The 18,430-nt window shown below is 42.8% G+C and overlaps 1 protein-coding gene across 1 annotated transcript in view; it reads left to right on the top strand.

Moving 5' to 3' along the window:
* MEP1A (meprin A subunit alpha) overlaps positions 1-12,028 on the top strand; it is a 33,732-nt gene extending 21,704 nt beyond the window's left edge. The window contains exons 8-14 of the mRNA XM_057700309.1: positions 369-590; positions 1,363-1,512; positions 4,809-5,024; positions 6,527-7,000; positions 8,192-8,365; positions 9,300-9,600; positions 11,875-12,028. Of these exons, the coding sequence (XP_057556292.1) occupies positions 369-590; positions 1,363-1,512; positions 4,809-5,024; positions 6,527-7,000; positions 8,192-8,365; positions 9,300-9,600; positions 11,875-12,028 (1,691 nt within the window). The remainder of the gene's footprint in view (positions 1-368; positions 591-1,362; positions 1,513-4,808; positions 5,025-6,526; positions 7,001-8,191; positions 8,366-9,299; positions 9,601-11,874) is intronic.
* The last annotated feature ends 6,402 nt before the right edge of the window (positions 12,029-18,430 follow it).

The raw sequence follows: 18,430 nt of genomic DNA, 5'->3' as shown, positions 1-18,430 counted from the left end.
TACATTAAATAATACGCATTTTATATTTACATTACATTTATATTACAATGTATGTATTATATATGTAATAATATATATTTATTATTGATTATAATGTACTTTAATATTCATTGTAATAATTTTATATATTGTCATATAGTGTATTAATACATTACAATGTTGTTAGTAAATGTTAATCAATATATATTAACTTTATATACATTGTGCAAATCATAAAATATGTTAAATATGTGCATATATTTAAATCAAAGCATTATTCTGCCACCCCACCCCCCCTTTTTGTGGTCTCTGCTTGAGTGTCTAGTCAAAGAGGGTAGGATGGGGAAATGATATGACCCATCAGGACCTGTGCATTCCCTCCCCGACAGGTTATCAGCACAACTTTAACACCTACGATGACAACTTCATCACAGACCTCAACACACCCTATGATTACGAGTCTTTGATGCACTACCAGCCTTTCTCATTTAACAAGAATGCTAGTGTCCCTACCATCACAGCCAAGATCCCTGCATTTAACTCCATCATTGGGCAGCGCCTGGATTTCAGTGCCATCGATTTGGAGAGGCTGAACCGAATGTACAATTGCAGTGAGTACCTCTGGGTCTGAGGACTGGGTAAACTGCCTGACCCTACAGGTTTCCTGTACATTTTCCTTCCTGTTAATTTTGTTCATTTCCTGTCCATTTTTATTAAAGGAAATGGACAAACCACATAACCTTAGTTTCTCTATCCTAAAAAAAATTATAACACCTACCTCACAGGATGGTTACAAAAATCAATTATGTGTTTGTGTTTTGTAAAGTGAAAATATTGGACCAATGTAAGGAGCTGGAATTGTCCAGCTTCTTCAGCTTCCTTTTGAAGGATGCATCCTTATGTAAAGTTCGAGATAGTTAGAGGCTTGAAAGTATTTTGTATCTTGCAAAATTCTTTGACTGGATTAGTGGTTCCTAGAGTCATCTAATGCTCAGAGATGGGATGTTTTCTAAAATGGCCCCACTAGTTTTCAGAGACACATTCTTTAATCCTGTTTAGTGTGTATATGGAGACAGTCTACTGAGAATGAAGCCCAGCATAATAGGTACCTCATTCTTGATCTAAAGGAGTTGATGGTTGGCAATTACAGCAAAGCATGATGGTAACCCTTTTTATCATGTGACTCTCAGAGGTGTGTAGGGCTGCATCTGTGTGGGTAGGTTCTATGATCTAATGGATGACAGTAGGATTTACATTTGAGAAAAATCAAGACAACGAAAGGCTCGTGATCTTGCTAAACAATGAGGTCTTAGCCCAAGGCATTAGATATTTGAAATGAGATGCATTAAATTTTTAACCAGGTGACAAAAATGTCATTTGCAGCCACAACTCACACCTTTTTGGACCACTGTGATTTTGAGAAGACAAACATCTGTGGGATGATTCAGAGTACCAGAGATGATGCTGACTGGGTCCACGAAGACAGCACTCAGCCTGGACAAGTGGACCACACCCTCGTGGGACAATGCACAGGTCAGTGAAGGCAGAAAGAAATACATTTAGGTGGTTCACCAGGTTCAAGGGGTAACGGCAGCCAGCATGTTTTGCCTTAGTTGGAATGTGCTTTATCAAAGCTGGAACTCTGTAAAGGACAAAAAACATTTCTCATATCTTTATTATTAACTCAATAAAAAGCATCCAGGTTCTGGGCTTGCAAAAGAAACATGCATTTAAGCCATGACAAAACTGATATGGACATATGGTTGATAAGATTTGACTTTGTACTTGTTGGTTTTCTAGTTTATATATAGTAGGGTGTAGCACAGGGAACTGTACTCAATATTTTGTAATAACCTATAAGGGAAAATAATCTGAAAAAGAATATATGTGTGTGTGTGTAGAACTAAATCACCGTGCTGTACACCTAAAACTAACATGACATTGTATATCAACTATACATCAATCAAAAATAAAATTAAAAAGTTAAAAAAAAAGATATGACTTTGCAAATCAGGGAAATGTTTCTAGAGGAGTGCCTTCCAATGGGATTATAGTGTGAACCACATGTGTAATGTAAAAATTTCCAACAGTCACATCAAAAAGAAACAAGGGAAATTCTCTTTAATAATATATTTTATTTAACCCAATATATCCAAAATCTTAGCATTGCAATGTGTAATCAACACAAAAAGTATTAATGAGATACGTCACACTTTTTTAACACTAGGTATTTGAAGTCTGGTGTGCATTTTTATCCTTATCACACATTTCACTTTGGACTGGCCACAATTCACGTGCTCAGTCACCATGTGTGTTTGGTAGCCACCATACTGGATAATACAGCTTCAGGTGGTTCCTATACAAGGTTTGTGCAGTGAAAAAGCCATAAAGTTAGGAGAGACCCGGGTTTAAACTCTGGCTCCACCACTTGCTAATTGGGATCACAGGAAGTTGTTTTTGTCGTTGTTACTGTTGAAGCCCCTCTGACCATCAAGCTGTTGATACTTCACAATGAGCATACAGAGCCTTCAAAGGCAGATCAGCAGCCTCACTCCCTACTTTTTTCCATCATCTTCCCTTTCTCTCCAGAGGTTCCATTTATTTTTTAATTTCTATTTTAGCATCCTTTTATCATGAGCTGGTCATTCAAATCATGTCAATCCTATTTGGAAGCAGGTGGGATTATGGATTATAACTGCCTTCTAAAGACAGGGTTATCATCAAGTCCCTTAGTCCACACCTGTGTGAGATTTGGTAAGAGTTCCTTACCCAGCTTATCACCCAGATGCCAGGCCATCAGGGAGAATGTCAGAGGTTGTAAACCACTGCCACTCTTCCTCCTGCCTTGACAAAGGGTGAAAGTCTCTGTCACAGTCAGATTATTAAACATATAATCTCCAGTGTCCAAAGGGTGATTTACGCCTGAAGTTCTCCTTAAATTTCCATCGTAGGTGCTAATCCAGTCTCTCCTGTGGGCTTGCTGCTAGGCTAATGTGCAAATTCCAGCTAACAGAAAGGTGATCTGCATGTGAGAAGATTCTGCTGAAAGAATATTCTAGTACTTTAGTAGGAAGGGAAAGGATCACAGCCCAGAGCAGTATCTAGAAAAGTTTTATCAGGTTAACTTGACCAGCCATTATGCTTCTACGACAGGATGCACTTAATGGGACTGGGTTTCCTCTGCTAGAGAGCATTGCATTATTCAGGTAGATGCGTAGACTCAAAGAGCTCAAAGGACAGAAGCCACTTCCCATTTGAACCCCCAGAGACATGAATGAATAACCAGTTAGTGGCAGCTATAGGGTAAGAATTCAGGTCTCCTGACCCCTCAGCCTGAGTTATTGGACTTGCACTTCATACTTCTGACTACATTTAGAGGAATTCCTGAGCGAGGACCACCAGGAGACCTTCTTAGCCCTGTGAGCTCTTTTTATCTGAACCCAAGCCCTCAGAAATTGACCACACAGAAGTCTCAGGCTAGTTAGATCAAGTATTGAGAAGAACATACTGGAAAATATAATTTTCCCCTATGAAATGTTAAAGACATGACAGTATTTTTCAGCTTTGGGGAGAGCTTACTTAAACATCCTTGCTTGTGCCCCATGTGCGAGGCAGGGTGAATCAGGGATTCATATTGTCAAAGTACCTAGAACTGTACTAGATGCTCACTTCATTTCTACTCCGTGAAATGTTGGTGTTGTTTTCAAAAGATTTATTTTATTATTTATTTATTTAATTTTTGGCTGTGTTAGTTATTCGTTGCTGCGCACGGGCTTTCTCTAGTTGTGGTGAGCAGAGGCTACTGTTTGTTGCGGTGTGTGGGTTTCGTATTGCGGTGGCATCTCTTGTTGTGGAGCACAGGATCTAGGCGTTCGGGCTTCAGTAGTTGTGGCACATGGGCTTAGTTGCTCTGCAGCATGGGGGATCTTCCCGGCCCAGGGATCAAACCAGTGTCCCCTGCATTGGCAGGTGGATTCTTAACCACTGTGCCACCAGGGAAGCCTGGTGAAATGTTTTGAGCGAAACATTTGGTAAGAGGTTGGGTACTGGAGTAAGTGTAAATGACTTCTTTATACGCAAGAATTGTTCATTGCCCTTGACTTTGAAAAAGTTGCTGGTTTTCCAAGTGGTATATTTGTTTAGCTTGTTTGAGGGGAGAGAATTTTGAGATACCTGAGTTGGGTAAACCCAACCTCTGGCACAAATGTAGACCATTTATCCCCTCCTTTTAATATTCTCAAGGCTTTCTTTACATTCAGGAGAAATCCTCAGTCGGTCCCTAATATTCCTTGAATGCCCCTTCTTAAGACACAGTAAAGGTGACTCTCTACCACGGGTAGTGCACCCAGTTGTTAGGCTAGAAAGGGGTGAAATTGAATGTCTATCATTGTGAATATTTAAAATCCAAATCCTAACACTTTGAATTCCACAGTTGCTTATACAGCTAGGAGGCCAGCTCTTTTCCTTAGAATGAATCTCTAATTTAAACAATGAAGTTAATGAAGAAAAAGGAATTCATTTCACAGACACTGGATTCCATTAAACTTTGCTTAAAGCCTGTATTTCCTTAAGTCAGAGGTGTACATTTCACAGCCTTGGGAACAAAGGTAATCAAAGGAGGCAGTGGAGAACTTGGCTTTGACCAGCAATTCTGTCCACAGAGACAGACAGAATATTTACTGACAAACAACTTTTTTCTTCTCCCCAGAAGAGTTCTAGCCTTTGTTGCCTGGATAATGGCTATTGCTCACTGTTGCGCTTTGCCTGGGCTGAGGGCACCGTGGGGTATGTGCGGCCAGAGATGGGACTTTGAGGTCCTCTTTCCACAGGTGCCGGCTACTTCATGCACTTCAACACCAGCTCAGGGGCAGCAGAGGAGGCAGCCCTGCTGGAGTCTCGGATTCTTTACCCAAAGAGGAAACAGCAATGCCTGCAGTTTTTCTATAAAATGACAGGGAGCCCTTCAGATAGACTCATCGTCTGGATCAGGAGGGATGACAGTACGGGCAACGTTCGCAAGCTGGTCAAGGTGAAGACCTTCCAAGGTACTTAGAGGCATCCTGCGAGGACTGGTTGGGTTTCACAACTGGGACTGTGCTCTTTCTCCTCCTTCCCCTCCTCCTCCCTTTCCACCCTCCTCCCGCTCTTCATTCCTCCGCCTCCTTCCACTCTTCCTCCTCCTCTGTCTCCTCTTCCTTCCTTTCTTCCACCTCCCTTCCTCCTCTTCTAAATGCATAATGCCTGGCATATTTTAACCACTCAATGGATGTTTTAACCACTCAGAAACTGCGAGTTCAGGTGAGGCTGAAATATACTATTTTAAGAGGCCAATTAGGAAAAGAAAAAAGACCAAGCATAATATAAAAATCCAGTTTTCACTAGAACTTTGGAGAAAGCTAGCTAGGACAGAGAAAATTGGTGATTCAGGGGTGGAGATTGGAAGGTAACAGGGAGGCAGGAATTGACGCTGCTGGAGAGAAGGTGGTTAAATAGTGGACCTTAAGTGCTTCTGCATCTGTTTCAGCAAACTGAATCATACGATTATTTAATACACTGAAGTATCTTGAAACCTACTTGTGAAGTTGGTGGCAAGTAAGCCATTTGTATAGATTAACTCCATTACAATCATTTCATATTGTTAAGTGATACCTTATGTATTTCTATAAGAAGGCCATGAAAACCTTAACATGCTAAGATAGTTAGCTGGATGTGAGAGTAATCTGGCTGCAAGTCAAGATCCAGGGTTATAAAAGCTAAGTACTTACATCCTTTTATTGCGTTGGTGGTTTGTTCATAAATAGAAACGGAGAGACGTGTTTTTCTAGTTTTCCATTCAACAAAGAACTTTCCCATTAAAATGAGTTCCAGATAAAGGAAGCATTCTTTGTGTACTTCTAGAAGAGGCTGCTGCTCTTGACGGGTAGAGGCTTCCTTAGTAAAGGCTACTCAGTAGAACAGGGGCCCAAATCATCTCTACCGAGGCCACTCTGTGGATAGAGAATGCTACAAATATTGGTTTTGAGGGGTTCACTTTTCTGGCTGAGATTTACAGAGTATCTTTATCAAATGGAGGCATGACAGCTAGGTGCCCTTTAAGAGTTGAGAATATGCTGTGTTACCAAGGATTGTAAATACGGACATATGAAGTTGCCATCATTTGACGTTCGGCTCATCAAATGTCTGTTTCTTATGGTTCTGCCTAATACTTGGGCATTCAGTGCTAACATTAAGGAGTGAGGTGCATTTATACCAGGCGAAAAACCAGAACCTGCAGAATGAAATAATAATGGAAAACAAATTCATGATAAAAGTTTTTATGATAAATCAGAGCATGTCTTTTTCTTTTCTTTTTTAGCTACTTTCCCAATCTAGATATGTGACTTTGGAAAAGTTTTTTAACAAGTATATAGCAGTCCTTCTCTCTTATGTTCATTGTGAAGTTTCCATGAGATCATTCCTATAAAGCACCTGCCACAGTACCAGGCTCAGAGTAGGTGCTCCAAAAATGTTGGTCACAGTTGTCACCAACTTTATTCTCTGTCCTCAGGAGATTTTGACCAAAACTGGAAAATTGCCCACGTTACACTCAGAGAGGAAAAGAAGTTTCGCTACCTTTTCCAGGGCACAAAAGGTGACCCCAAGAATTCGAGTGGGGGAATTTACCTGGATGACATCACTCTGACCGAAACCCCATGCCCCACGGGGGTTTGGACAGTCCGGAATTTCTCCCAAGTCCTGCAGAATATGGTGAAAGGGGACAAGCTCCAGAGCCCTCGATTTTACAATTCAGAGGGCTACGGTTTGGGGTTGACCTTGTACCCTCATGGCAGAATGAACTCCGGGAGCTCTGGGTACTTGGGGCTTACCTTTCATCTGTGCAGTGGAGAGAATGATGCTGTCCTGGAGTGGCCAGTGGAGAACAGACAGGTAATAATGACAATATTCGACCAGGAACCCGATGTCAGGAAGAGAATGTCCTCCAGCATGGTGTTCACTACCTCCAAGTCCCAGACATCTACAGGTAGGTGGTTAGAAGAGCTGCCCATCTACCTGGAAGGGTAACAGATACAGTGCTCATCTGTAGAGGAGAGATTAACTCTCCTCTCACATTTTTTCCTTGGGCCCATCAACAGCATTGTCATGTTGGAGCATTAAATTAAAATTTTCACTTTTCTTTAATTGAAGTGTAGTTGATTTACAATGTTGTGTTAGTTTCTGGTGTACTGCAAAGTGATTCAGTTATACATGCATATTCTTTTTCATATTCTTTTCCATTATGATTTATTACAGGCTATTGAATACAGTTCCTTGTGCTATACAGGGAGACTTTGTTGTTTATCTATTTTATATACAGTAGTTTGTATCTGCTAATCCCAGACTCCTGATTTATCCCCCACACCCCCTTTCCACTTTGGTAACCAGAAGTTTGTTTTCTATGTGAGTTAAAATTTTTGATGTCATCTTCTCTCTCTTTCCTGAATTCATCTGTCAAGCGTCTAGTAAGGGCTTGCAATATGCCAAACTCTGTACCCACTCCTTAGAATGCAAGCAAACCAGGCAGTCCCTGTTTCACTGAACTCGGTCCAAGAAGACAGATCCTGCTAATCATTTATCAAATACTCAGAATTTGCGAGGCTCTGTGCAGAACTTATGTACTGACTCCTAAAATATTACTGATTGTCAGTATGTCCATGAAACAAACTTGCATGAGTAAAGGAATGGGCAAACTATTTTTTTTTTCAAAAGAAGAGACATAAGCCTTAAAAAGAAGAAGCTATAGCTGTCTCTTCCCCTTCACTGAGGAAGTCACTCAGTAGTGGAGAGGGACCCTTTAGAGCGGTGGTTCTCTACTCCTCCCCCGTCCCAATTCTCAGTTTCAATTCTCCTGGAAAGAGTACATAACCTGATTTTTTCCAACATATTGTTTCTGATGAACAAAGCTCTTATGGATAAACAACAAGGTCCTACTGTATAGCACAGAGAACTATATTCAGTATCCTATGATAAACCCTAGTGGAAAGGAACATAAAAAAGAATGTATATATATGTATAACTGAATCACTTTGCTGTACAGCAGAAATTAACACAACACTGTAAATCAACTATGTAAAACAACTTCAATAGAAAAAAAAGCTCTCTATATTAATTAAAGGCCAATGGAAAGTGAAAAGTAAAGTGATAATGTAATTTTCTGTTACGCGTAACTTTGCAGCTATAAACGGCTCTGTCATCTGGGACCGTCCGTCCGTCGTGGGGACCTATGACAGCAGTTGTGCCTGTTTTAGGAGCATCGACTGGGGCTGGGGTGCTATCATCTCCCACCAAATGCTGAAAAAGAGGAGTTTCCTTAAAAATGACGACCTTATAATGTTTGTGGACTTTGAAGGTATTTTGCTAGCTTTCCTGAATCCTATGTTCTGGGTTCTGATTTTACATGGATTTTTTTTTAAAGTATCTCATGGAAGGTGGGGATCTTTTGCGGGGACTAGGTTAAAAAAAAATGTGCTCTAAGAGAACCACATTTTACTCTTTCATTCAAGGACTCCCATCCTGATTTTAACTGTCCTTGGGAGAAACTAAAATTTTAGTGTCACCTTTTTGTATAATTTATCAAATATGACAGTTTGCTGACTTCAGTTTAGTTTCAATCAGTCTATCCATGCTCACTTTATGCTTCTTTTTTCAAGTTAAATGAATAAAATCATGATTGGACTGCTTTAAAAATAAACATAGCCAAAGAAGAATGAAATCTTGCCATGTTTGACAACATGGATGGACCTGGAGGGTATTATGCTTAGTGAAATAAGTCAGACAGAGAAAGACAAATACCGTATGTTTTCCCTTATATGTGGAATCTGAAGGACAAAACAAACAAACAGATATAACAAAATAGACTCACAGATACAGGGAACAAAGTAGTGGTTACTGGAGGGAGGGGGAGGGGGAGGGACAAAATTGGGGCAGGGAATTAAGAGGTACAAACTAATATGTGTGTAATAAGTTACGAGGGTGTCATGTACAGCACAGAGAATATAGTCAATATTTTATCATAACATTGTATGAAGTGTAATTTATAAAAATGTCAAATTACTATGTTGAACACCTTAAAACTAAGAATATTTTAAGTCAACTATACATCAATAAAAATGAAAAATAATAAATAAATAAAATAGCTGGCATTGTAAAAATCCACTGGATTCAAAGCCACTTTTCCACGTCACAAAGGTGATGTCCAAGAGGGGATCGAGGCAGCCCAGGGAACTTTCTCCAGGTGTGGAAGTGATTTGTCGTCCTCACCAGCCTTTGTCTATTTCCTCAAGATATCACCCACCTTAACCAGACTGAAGTTCCCGTTAAAGACAGCAGGCTGATCCCCCAAGGCCTCGTTCTCCAAGGCCAGGAGCAGCAGACCTCAGAAGAAGGTTCAAGAAAGGCATCCTTAGAGAAAGCCCTATTAGGCAGCCTGGACCAGGGGCAGCACAGTCGACAGAAGCGATCAGTGGACAACACGGGCCCCCTGGAGGACCACAACTGGCCACAGTACTTCAGAGACCCTTGTGACCCGAACCCTTGTCAAAACGAAGGCATCTGTGTGAATGTGAAGGGGATGGCGAGCTGCAGGTAGGCTCTGTTGCCTGGGGGGCAGCAGGTTGTGGGGTGATGGAGGGGAGCCCCGTGTCTGCTTATCCTGCTAAAAGGAACAGTTCTCAGGTCAGGGCATCCACACCATCAGATGGTCAACTGTGTCTGTCCTTGATGCCACAAAGCCGTGCCCCAAATCGGAGGGCAGAACAGGGGTCCTGCCAGAGCGGAAGAGTCCCCAGTCTCCTGTCTCTTCACTTGTATCCCTTTCCTGCCTCTGGGACATTGCCAATAGCATCTTGAATGTTGTTGGAATTTCAAACTCCACCACTGGGCTCAAAAATGCCCCAGAGCTTTTAGCTTCCATGCTCCACCACAGTGGGACTCAGGACCAAGCTGAAATCTTCCCTGACTGCAGATGTTATTTTATTATTTTTATTTTTATTTTTTTAGAAACTTTATTTTATTTTTGGCTGCATTGGGTCTTCGTTGCTGCGCGCGGGCTTTCTCTAGTTACAGTGAGCAGGAGCCACTCTTCGTTGTGGTGCGCGGGCTCTAGGGCTCATGGGCTCAGTAGATGTGGCTTGCGGGTTCTAGAGCACAGGCTCAGTAGTTGTGGCACACGGGCTTAGTTGCTCCGTGACATGTGGGATCTTCCCAGACCAGGGATTGAACCTGTGTCCTCTGCGTTGGCAGGCAGATGCCCAACCACTGCGCCACCAGGGAAGTCCCTGCAGATGTTATTATTGTTATTAATTATTATTTCTATTGTCCATTAGTTCAATTGTACTATTATCATACTTATGTTTTCAGTAATAGTAGTAAGAATATCTGACATTTGGGGGGTGCTTGCTGTGTGTCACGTACTCCCCTGAGCAGTACGCATGCATCATCTAAAGTATTCCTTACCTCTTCCCTGTGACATTAAGGTCCTTCTTATCCCTATTTAGGGCATAAGAAATGTGAAGCTTAGAGAGTAAGTAATTTCTCTGAAATTACCCAGAGGGTAAGTGCTGGAGCTGAGACTTGCAAACCAGGTCGGTCTGTCTGCACAGTTTGCTATATTTAATAGTTCTTTTTGTAATGTTTCTTATTTGTGTAAAATATTTCATAAAAGCATGTAGGTGATGGCAGAAGCATTCGTTTCATTTGACAGAATAGCAGCAGATGTGGGAGCTGGTCTGCTTGGCTCAAAATATCTACATTTCTCTTCAGTTCTTTTGATCTCCACTTTGTTCCATCTTCTTTAAGCTTTTATTTTGAAATAACTTCAGATTTACAGACACACTGCAAAAATACAACAGAGTTCCCCACATCCTAAAGTCAACATCTTACATAACCATAGTACACTAGCAAAGGCAAGAAATGAGCATTAACGAAAGTAAATACTATTCCCAGCAGTAGTCAGTAAACGACACGCCTTATCCAGATTTCCTCAGTTTTCCACCAATGCACTTCTCTTCCAGGATCCAGTTTAGGACCTCACATTCCATGTAGTTTTCACGTCTCATTGGCGCCTTCCGTCTGGAACAGGTCCTTGGTCTTGTCTTTCATTATCTTGATACTTTTAAAGAGCGTTGATCAGTTATTTTGTAAATCACTCCTCAATCTGGGTTTATTTGATGGATTCTCATTATATTGAGGTTGTACCTTTTCAGTAAGAAGAGCCAAGATGTGATATGCCCTTATCTGTGTGTCACGTGAGGGGTACCTGATTGTCAATATGTGTTATTACCGGTGATGTTAACCTTGATTGTCTGGCCAAGAGGGTGTCTGCCAGGCCTTCTCTGCTGAGAAGTTACCATTCTTCACTCTGTAATTAACATATATCTTGGGAGAGACACTTGGAGACCATACAGACATCCTGCCTTTCCTCAAAACCTCACCCACCAAATTTCAGCATCTGTTCATGTATTTTGCTACAACCATCACCACTGTGTGTCAGGAAAAACATTCTTTAAGTGTCCCAAACCTTCCTCCTGAACTTTGCATGTGGTGGCCAAGAGGACGGGGTCTGGAGACAGAACTTCGGAGATTAGACTTCGAGAGTGAGACACTTAGTAACCGTGTGACCTTCAGCAAATTATCTAACCTCTCTGTAAGATGAGGATGGTGAGAACAGCCTGGGAATAGCCACCATCTCAAAGGGTTGTTACAGGATGAAATTAACTGACTTACATAGAGCACTTTGAACGGGGCCAGGTGCGTGTAACTGCTAAGTGTCCTCTACCATTGTTGCTGTGTTCATCTTGTCGTTAGGAAGCCCTTGGGGCTCAGGTGGCTCCCACACTCCCCTGTGTCCTGTCCCCCTAGGTGCGTCTCCGGTCATGCCTTCTTCTACACGGGGGAGCGATGTCAGGCCATGCAGGTGCACGGCAGCATCCTGGGCCTGATGATTGGAGGCACAGCCAGCATCGTCTTCTTGACCTTCATCATCTCCATCCTTCACCAAAGGCCAAAGCAGTGATGCCCGCTGACGTCAGCCAGACTGCAGAGACACCTCCTGCACTCGGACCCTCCCTTCTCTTCCTGTGCTCAGTGCAGCTTGGGGCAGTTTTATCAGCTTTGCTTTGCCTGCAGCCAGCTGTGTGACCCTTATGGTTTTCCTGTCCCCTCCCCCAAATGGTTTTGTTACCCTGCTCTGTGCTACAAATGTATGTAGTGTGTTCTGTGATGATGCTCATATCACTTGATTGTATTAAATCCCTTGTTTAGTAGACTGTCTTTCTCATGGACTGTAAGTTCCACATGGGCAGACTCTCCTTTACCGTGTGAATCCAATGCCTGGGAGCCCACCTGGCCTGGCACACCTGGTCACTCGATAAAAATGAATGAATGAGCCAGTGACTGAATGAATAACTAAGATATAGAAACTCTCTCCTTTGTACTCCAGATAAGATATATACAATGAAATGTGTACGTTTTTGTACTAGAATCAAATACTCAAATACCTGTTTTCCATCAGACACAATAGTGTTATTACTCTTTTAGGGTCTTGTGTGTTAAAGAATTTCAAATAAAAGATTCCTCCTGGCAGCAGTATTTACTTTCCTCCTCTGATTCTAAGGAAAAGGCTTTAATAAATTCAATAACTATTTCATTAGTCTTCAAGGTGTCCAGAATTGTATGTGAATGTGTGTGTGTACGTGTGTGTGTGTGTGTGTGTGTGTGTGTGTGTGTGTGTGTGTAGGGGGAGAGTCGTCCAAATCTCTTTCTCAGATCTTTTTAAGTTTTAAAGTTTATTTTAATATACTGTTCATGTATAAAATTATCATATTAACAAATTAAAAGTGTCAAGTAGAAGAGAATTTAAGAGAAGTGTTTGTAAGCACACTTTCTTTCCACGGTTCCAAGGAGACAAAACTACCCCAGGCAAGAAATTTCCAAGAGAGATCAAGTAAGAAGGAAAGCTGAGGTTCCCATCCCTAATTGGCATAAGCCCCACAAAGAGCTGGCTCTAGAGGTTTACTAAAAGAAAATACTTCAAGGAGCCTGAGTGGTCCAAGCTTCACGTTACCAGCTTTCTACGTACATACTTCATGGCCACTCCGGAAACAAACACGGGGGTTAAGAAGGTGTGAGAAGGGTTTGTAGCAGGTGCAACCTCCACCCCCAACACTGACTCCCCAGCCTGAGGTGCATCAGTATCCCTTGGAGGGCTGGTTAAAACACAGATCACAGGCACCACCCTCAAAGTTTCTGATTCAGTAGATTGGGGGTGGGGTCTAAGACTCCGCGCTTCTAGCGGGTTCCCAGGTGATGCTGATGCTGAGAACTGCTGCTTTAATGGATAGAAAACCGGTCTGGATGTCAGGCTCCCTGACTGCAGGCTTGGATCGGCCATCTAGTAGCACTGCAGTTGTCCTAAAATCACTCGTGGTCATGGTCTTCATTTACTAATCTGTCAGATGGAAGTAATAGTTGGCTACCTTGTCCCAGCATGCTTTAACATCTACAGGGTTACAGAGTAATCAAATGGGATAATGGATAAGAACACAGAGTTAAAAAGTATGCAAAGAATGCTGTTTAACTATCAGAGTAGAGGAGAAGCCACCCAGCCACACAGCCAGTCTTCATCTCCAAAGACCAAATTAGAAATAACCTTCAGCTTTGCTTCCCTGTGTGCTTCACAGCCTTGCAAATCCACAGCTGACTTTAAGGCGAGGCTTGGAGAAGGCGTTCCCTCCACGCCCACTGTGTCTTTCCTTAGAAGGGAGCCTCAGGCATGGTGGTTGCTGCTATTGTTTTCCTTTTGTGTTATTAGAAGGAAATATGCTCTGGACCACAGCCTGGCTTAGCCCTGCTCCAGCTCAGAGGAGAGGTCCCATCCCAAACCGAGGGCAGCATTTCCTGTACACCTAAGTTCTCTTTGGAGGAAGCAGAAGCCCAAATTTCAAGGGTAACCTAGAATTTTGATTTAGTATTAAAAATGAAAGCTGCGAAAACAATGACAAGGAGGTACCAGGCTGAGGGTAAAACACTGTGATATATCTCAGCATCAGCATCATACTTGGTTCATCTCTGTTGATGATGAATCATCATTTCTGTTGATTGTGTGATTGATTAGGAATCTGGCTCATCATAGATCAGACAATGTGTTTAGCTTTTTTTGGAGCCTGAAGTTCTCCATCATTCCAGGAGGATGAGCAGATACATTATTCTTTTGAGGAGTTGGGGTGTTGACGGATGAGTAGGCTTTGTCATGGGGAGGTGATAGAGAAATAAGCATTTCAACATCCTTAGGCAGTGTGGGATTTGGCATTTAGATGAGCAATGTGAGAAAGTGGGAAGCCCTTTCTGTAGCTGGGTACTTGGACTCCTTGGTCTAAGGTAGTAGGGCTTAATCAGAGTAGTTTGAAAGTCAGAAAATGTCTTGTTTCCCCCATCCTATTCTTTATCCTGCCACGTGGGGCTATGTGGTACCCTGGGAAGCGCAGAACAAAAAGACAGGAAGTACTGGATCCCTGAGAACTACATGGATCCGAGCCTGACATACCAGTCTTGGACTGCTTACCTACATGCTTTTTTGGCTAGAGAAATACACTTGAATTTTAAGTGGCTATTATTTTGAATCTGTGTTGCTCACAGAGTCCTCACTGCTAAGATGGTTTCTATGGGATCGGCACACGACTCAGACTAAGTCAATCACAATTCCTTGTTCTGCTGTAGACACATGTACTGATGGGTAAGAAAAGAGTTTCTCTTCCTTTCAGATCTCAGTCTCCGGTTCATGGGCCCCATAGGTTTCTTTCCTTGAAAATCTGTCTTGGAATGAAATAAACACACAGAGGGAGACAGAGCCACAAAGGGAGAGCAAGAACTCTGAGAACATTGTTAGAGCCCCTGAATCCAGCTGAGCCTGAAGGTGTACCAACCCAGTATCTCCCCCAGTTACAGGAGCTAATAAATGTCCATGCCCACTTCAACGAGTTTGAGTTGCGGTTTCATTACTTGTAACAAAGAGAGCTTTAAGTGACTCAACTGTTACAGCACAAAACTGGCTCATCTGTAAAGATAGGAAACACGGGGCTGAGTTTAGGGATTATATAAAATCCTGTATTATGTAAGATTATAAACTTGAATTGAGATGCAGATGCTGGGAAGTTAACCAGCCTCCCTTATTTGTTCAGTGACGTATTCTTCCTTTCTGGCTTCATAATGGGCATGATTTTAAAGTCAAACCTTGGTAAAATGGTAAAATGATTTAGGATGTCATGTATCTTCGGGGTTACTTTCAAAGACTCCTAAGAATGAACTAAATGCAAAATGTGGAGGGTGTATATATTTTGATCCTGAGTAGAGATTGTGTCTAAATCTGGGTTCTCCCTCTGTGTGTGTATAATTTCTACACACATATACACCGTATGATACAAAATAATCATGGCTAACTTCATTCAACAGTAACCATGTGCCAGTTACTGTTCTGGAGGCTTTATAAGAAGCAAGTCTTCACAATAATCTGTTAGACCTGTCCCATCATTCTCCCCTTTTATATTGTGGAAATAGAGACACAAGAGACTTTACCCAAGGTCACAAAGCTAAGAAGTGATGAGATGACCATTGGAAAGCTCAAGGTCTGGCTCCAGAATGCAAGGTTTTCACCTCCACCTACACACCCAGATCGGCTGTCAGTCAACACTAGCAAACAACCCAGTGCGTCCACACTGCAAAGTGAAGCCAAGAATTCAAAAAATCCAAGTAGCAAATCAGCTGCTGCTTCAGTCTGCCCATCACACAAGAAATCACGACATAGCCAAGTCGATTACGACCAACGTCTCAATTCCCCACATGTATTCAAGCACAGCCTCGGGAACACGCTTCATTCTTGGGGAATCGTATTTTCCCCCTATGTGTCTAAATGGCATCCAATGCTCTGAGAATGCTTGCTAGGTGTGTGGCAAGAATAAAAATAGTACCACTGGCCAGTGGAATCCTATGGAAGCTCATTCGGATGAAGAATAAACATTAAAATGGCAGGTATGGTCAAGATGCTCCCTTTGGGGAGTCGACCAGTTAGCTAATGGGAGATCTATTTTCTTTTTTCTTTTTTTAACTGGTTCTAATTATCTGTGTCTTTACATAAATCATTTATCATTTCCAAGTACTGGCTTCTTATTTGGAAGCTATTATGAAACCTGAAAGAGAGAAATATAAGAAACAAAGTAGAACTGCAAAGTATTCATGTCCTGTGGCAGGTAATTTGAAGAAAGCCAGAAGGCATAACTGCCCCCAAATTGCCAAAATGCCTTGTGTTGGTGTATCTGAGAAGGCTTCATGAAATTTAAATAAGTTATTTGGGGAGGGATTAAAATTAATTAATTATTGCCCTAAAATATCTGCCAGCTAACGTGGTCCTGAGAACACCAGGACACAGGATAAAAGTGTCTGGATGGTATGGAGGTGCTTTGATAGACTCCCCGGATAGGTAAAGGCAGACTGAAGGACACAAACACTTAGGAGTTGGTTACTGACAAGGCAAGATGAGGGAAAGGTCAAAAGCTCCACTTCATGGCTTCATCCAGGGTCAGTGTAGCTATTTCCCGTGGAGAAGCAACTCTACTTTCAATAAAGCAACACAGCTGGCATCCTTTCATGCTCCATCAGAGACCAGAAAAGGAAGTTGTTCCATGTTGGCCCAGAACACTGGTCATTATGTTCTGGGCTGCCCCAAGATGAGATTATAAGGCAGGATTAAGGTTGGAGATGCCTTAACTTCTCTACCCTGTTTGCCACCAAGTTCTCCCTCTCCCATTTTCTGTGCTCAGGGCTCTCCCAGCCATGGGAGTCTGCAAACATCATGGGCAAACAGTAGAGTAAGTGCATGCGTTCTTGGTCAGACACTCTGCAGTTAACCACCTGACTCTCCCATTCTTGAACTGTGCGACCCTGGGCAAGTGATTACCCTCTCTGTGCTTAGTTTATTCATCTGTAAAATAAAAATAAAAAGAATATTTACTCAGCCCTGTAAAGGGTTGTTTTCAGACTTAAATGAGATTCTAGGACAGCACGAAACACATGGTAAGAACTCAGTAAGTGCTAGTTCACAGAGTCAGATAGTTATCCGCCATTTTCACTGCAGGGTAACTCTCCTGTCATTTGCTGTGTCCCTCTCCTGGAGGCTGGTACGGGTTAAGCCTCATCTCTCCTTGCGACTTTGTCTTCTGTTAGAGGGGTGTCCCACATAAGGGAGAAGGGCCGAGAGCTATCCTGAGGGCTGTGAGTAATATCCCAAGGCACATGACATTCTCCCGCAGTCAGAAGGCATCTGCCTCTTACACAAGGCCAGGTCAGCTCATCCCCCCGCCCCAAGGGTCAGCCGTTTTTGGCAGCCGTGCTGTTTACTTCTCATGAACCTGCTTGGATCAGACTTCGGCAGGCACAATCAGCAGACTCCTCTTCATCATGTGTCCGGAGCCTAGACTAGAAACTTAGCAGCTGGCCTCAGCTACTGGCTGGCGTGTCATTTAGCCCCATGACAGCTGTGGATTCAACACAGATTGAAAATGAAAGCCCAGCCCAGCAGTAGGTTTCTGTGGGTGAATGAGAACAGGGAATAGGACCATCCTGACTCATCTTCTCGAAGGTGCATTGATGGGAAAGTGTGAAGGTCCTGTGAAGCATGGAAGGCACCCATTTTGCTTCCTCAAACTATCTTCCACACTCCTGTCTGGAATGGGAGGACTGGGCGATTTCTGGGGCTGCTTTTAGCTTTGCCTTTGGGTCCATAAATACGATTCTGTCCCTGAGGGAGGAGAAAAAACAGAAGGAGGGAGCTATCCTGACTAATATCTCTCAGAAATGTACACCTGCCAGCAACTCATCACGTCCGCTGGAACTACGCACCTGGGATGCTGGCCTTCCCCACACCTTGACATCTCTTTCTACATCAACTCCTCTCCTCCTGCAAGGATCATAATATTGATATAAACATGTTAGGAGGTGGGGACCGAGAGTTATTCTCTCGTGCCTGGTTTATGGTTTCTGTCATTCTGTTCATACACCCCCAGTTACTTGTCCTCTGCACACTGCCCTTCAGGCTCTCATCCAGCGGCCCACAGCAGCTGCGCACCTTTGAGGTTCCGGCAAGGGGCTCAGAGGAGGCGCTTCCTCTAGTGACCACCAGGTGGCGATCAAGCCTCAGGAGAAGCCTGCGGGCTGTTGGGGAAGAGTCCCAAGCGGGGAGGCCAACTGTCACTCATCAGCCGTGTTGGCCATCCGTCAGGACTGCCCTCACCAGGACAGCTGTGAATAGAGAGCCTTTGGGCGTGGGAAAGGCTCACAGTTCCAGAAAAGCAGTAATGGGATGTATAAATTTCCTCGGTTAATCAAAATCAAATGCCTCTTGTCACCACTCCTAGGGGTGGAGGCT

The sequence above is a fragment of the Hippopotamus amphibius genome, chromosome 11, assembly GCF_030028045.1.
Source record: "Hippopotamus amphibius kiboko isolate mHipAmp2 chromosome 11, mHipAmp2.hap2, whole genome shotgun sequence".
In the NCBI taxonomy this organism is placed as follows: Eukaryota; Metazoa; Chordata; class Mammalia; order Artiodactyla; family Hippopotamidae; genus Hippopotamus; species Hippopotamus amphibius.
Note: the sequence above shows the minus strand (reverse complement) of the source record. Positions and strands in the feature narration are given on the sequence as shown.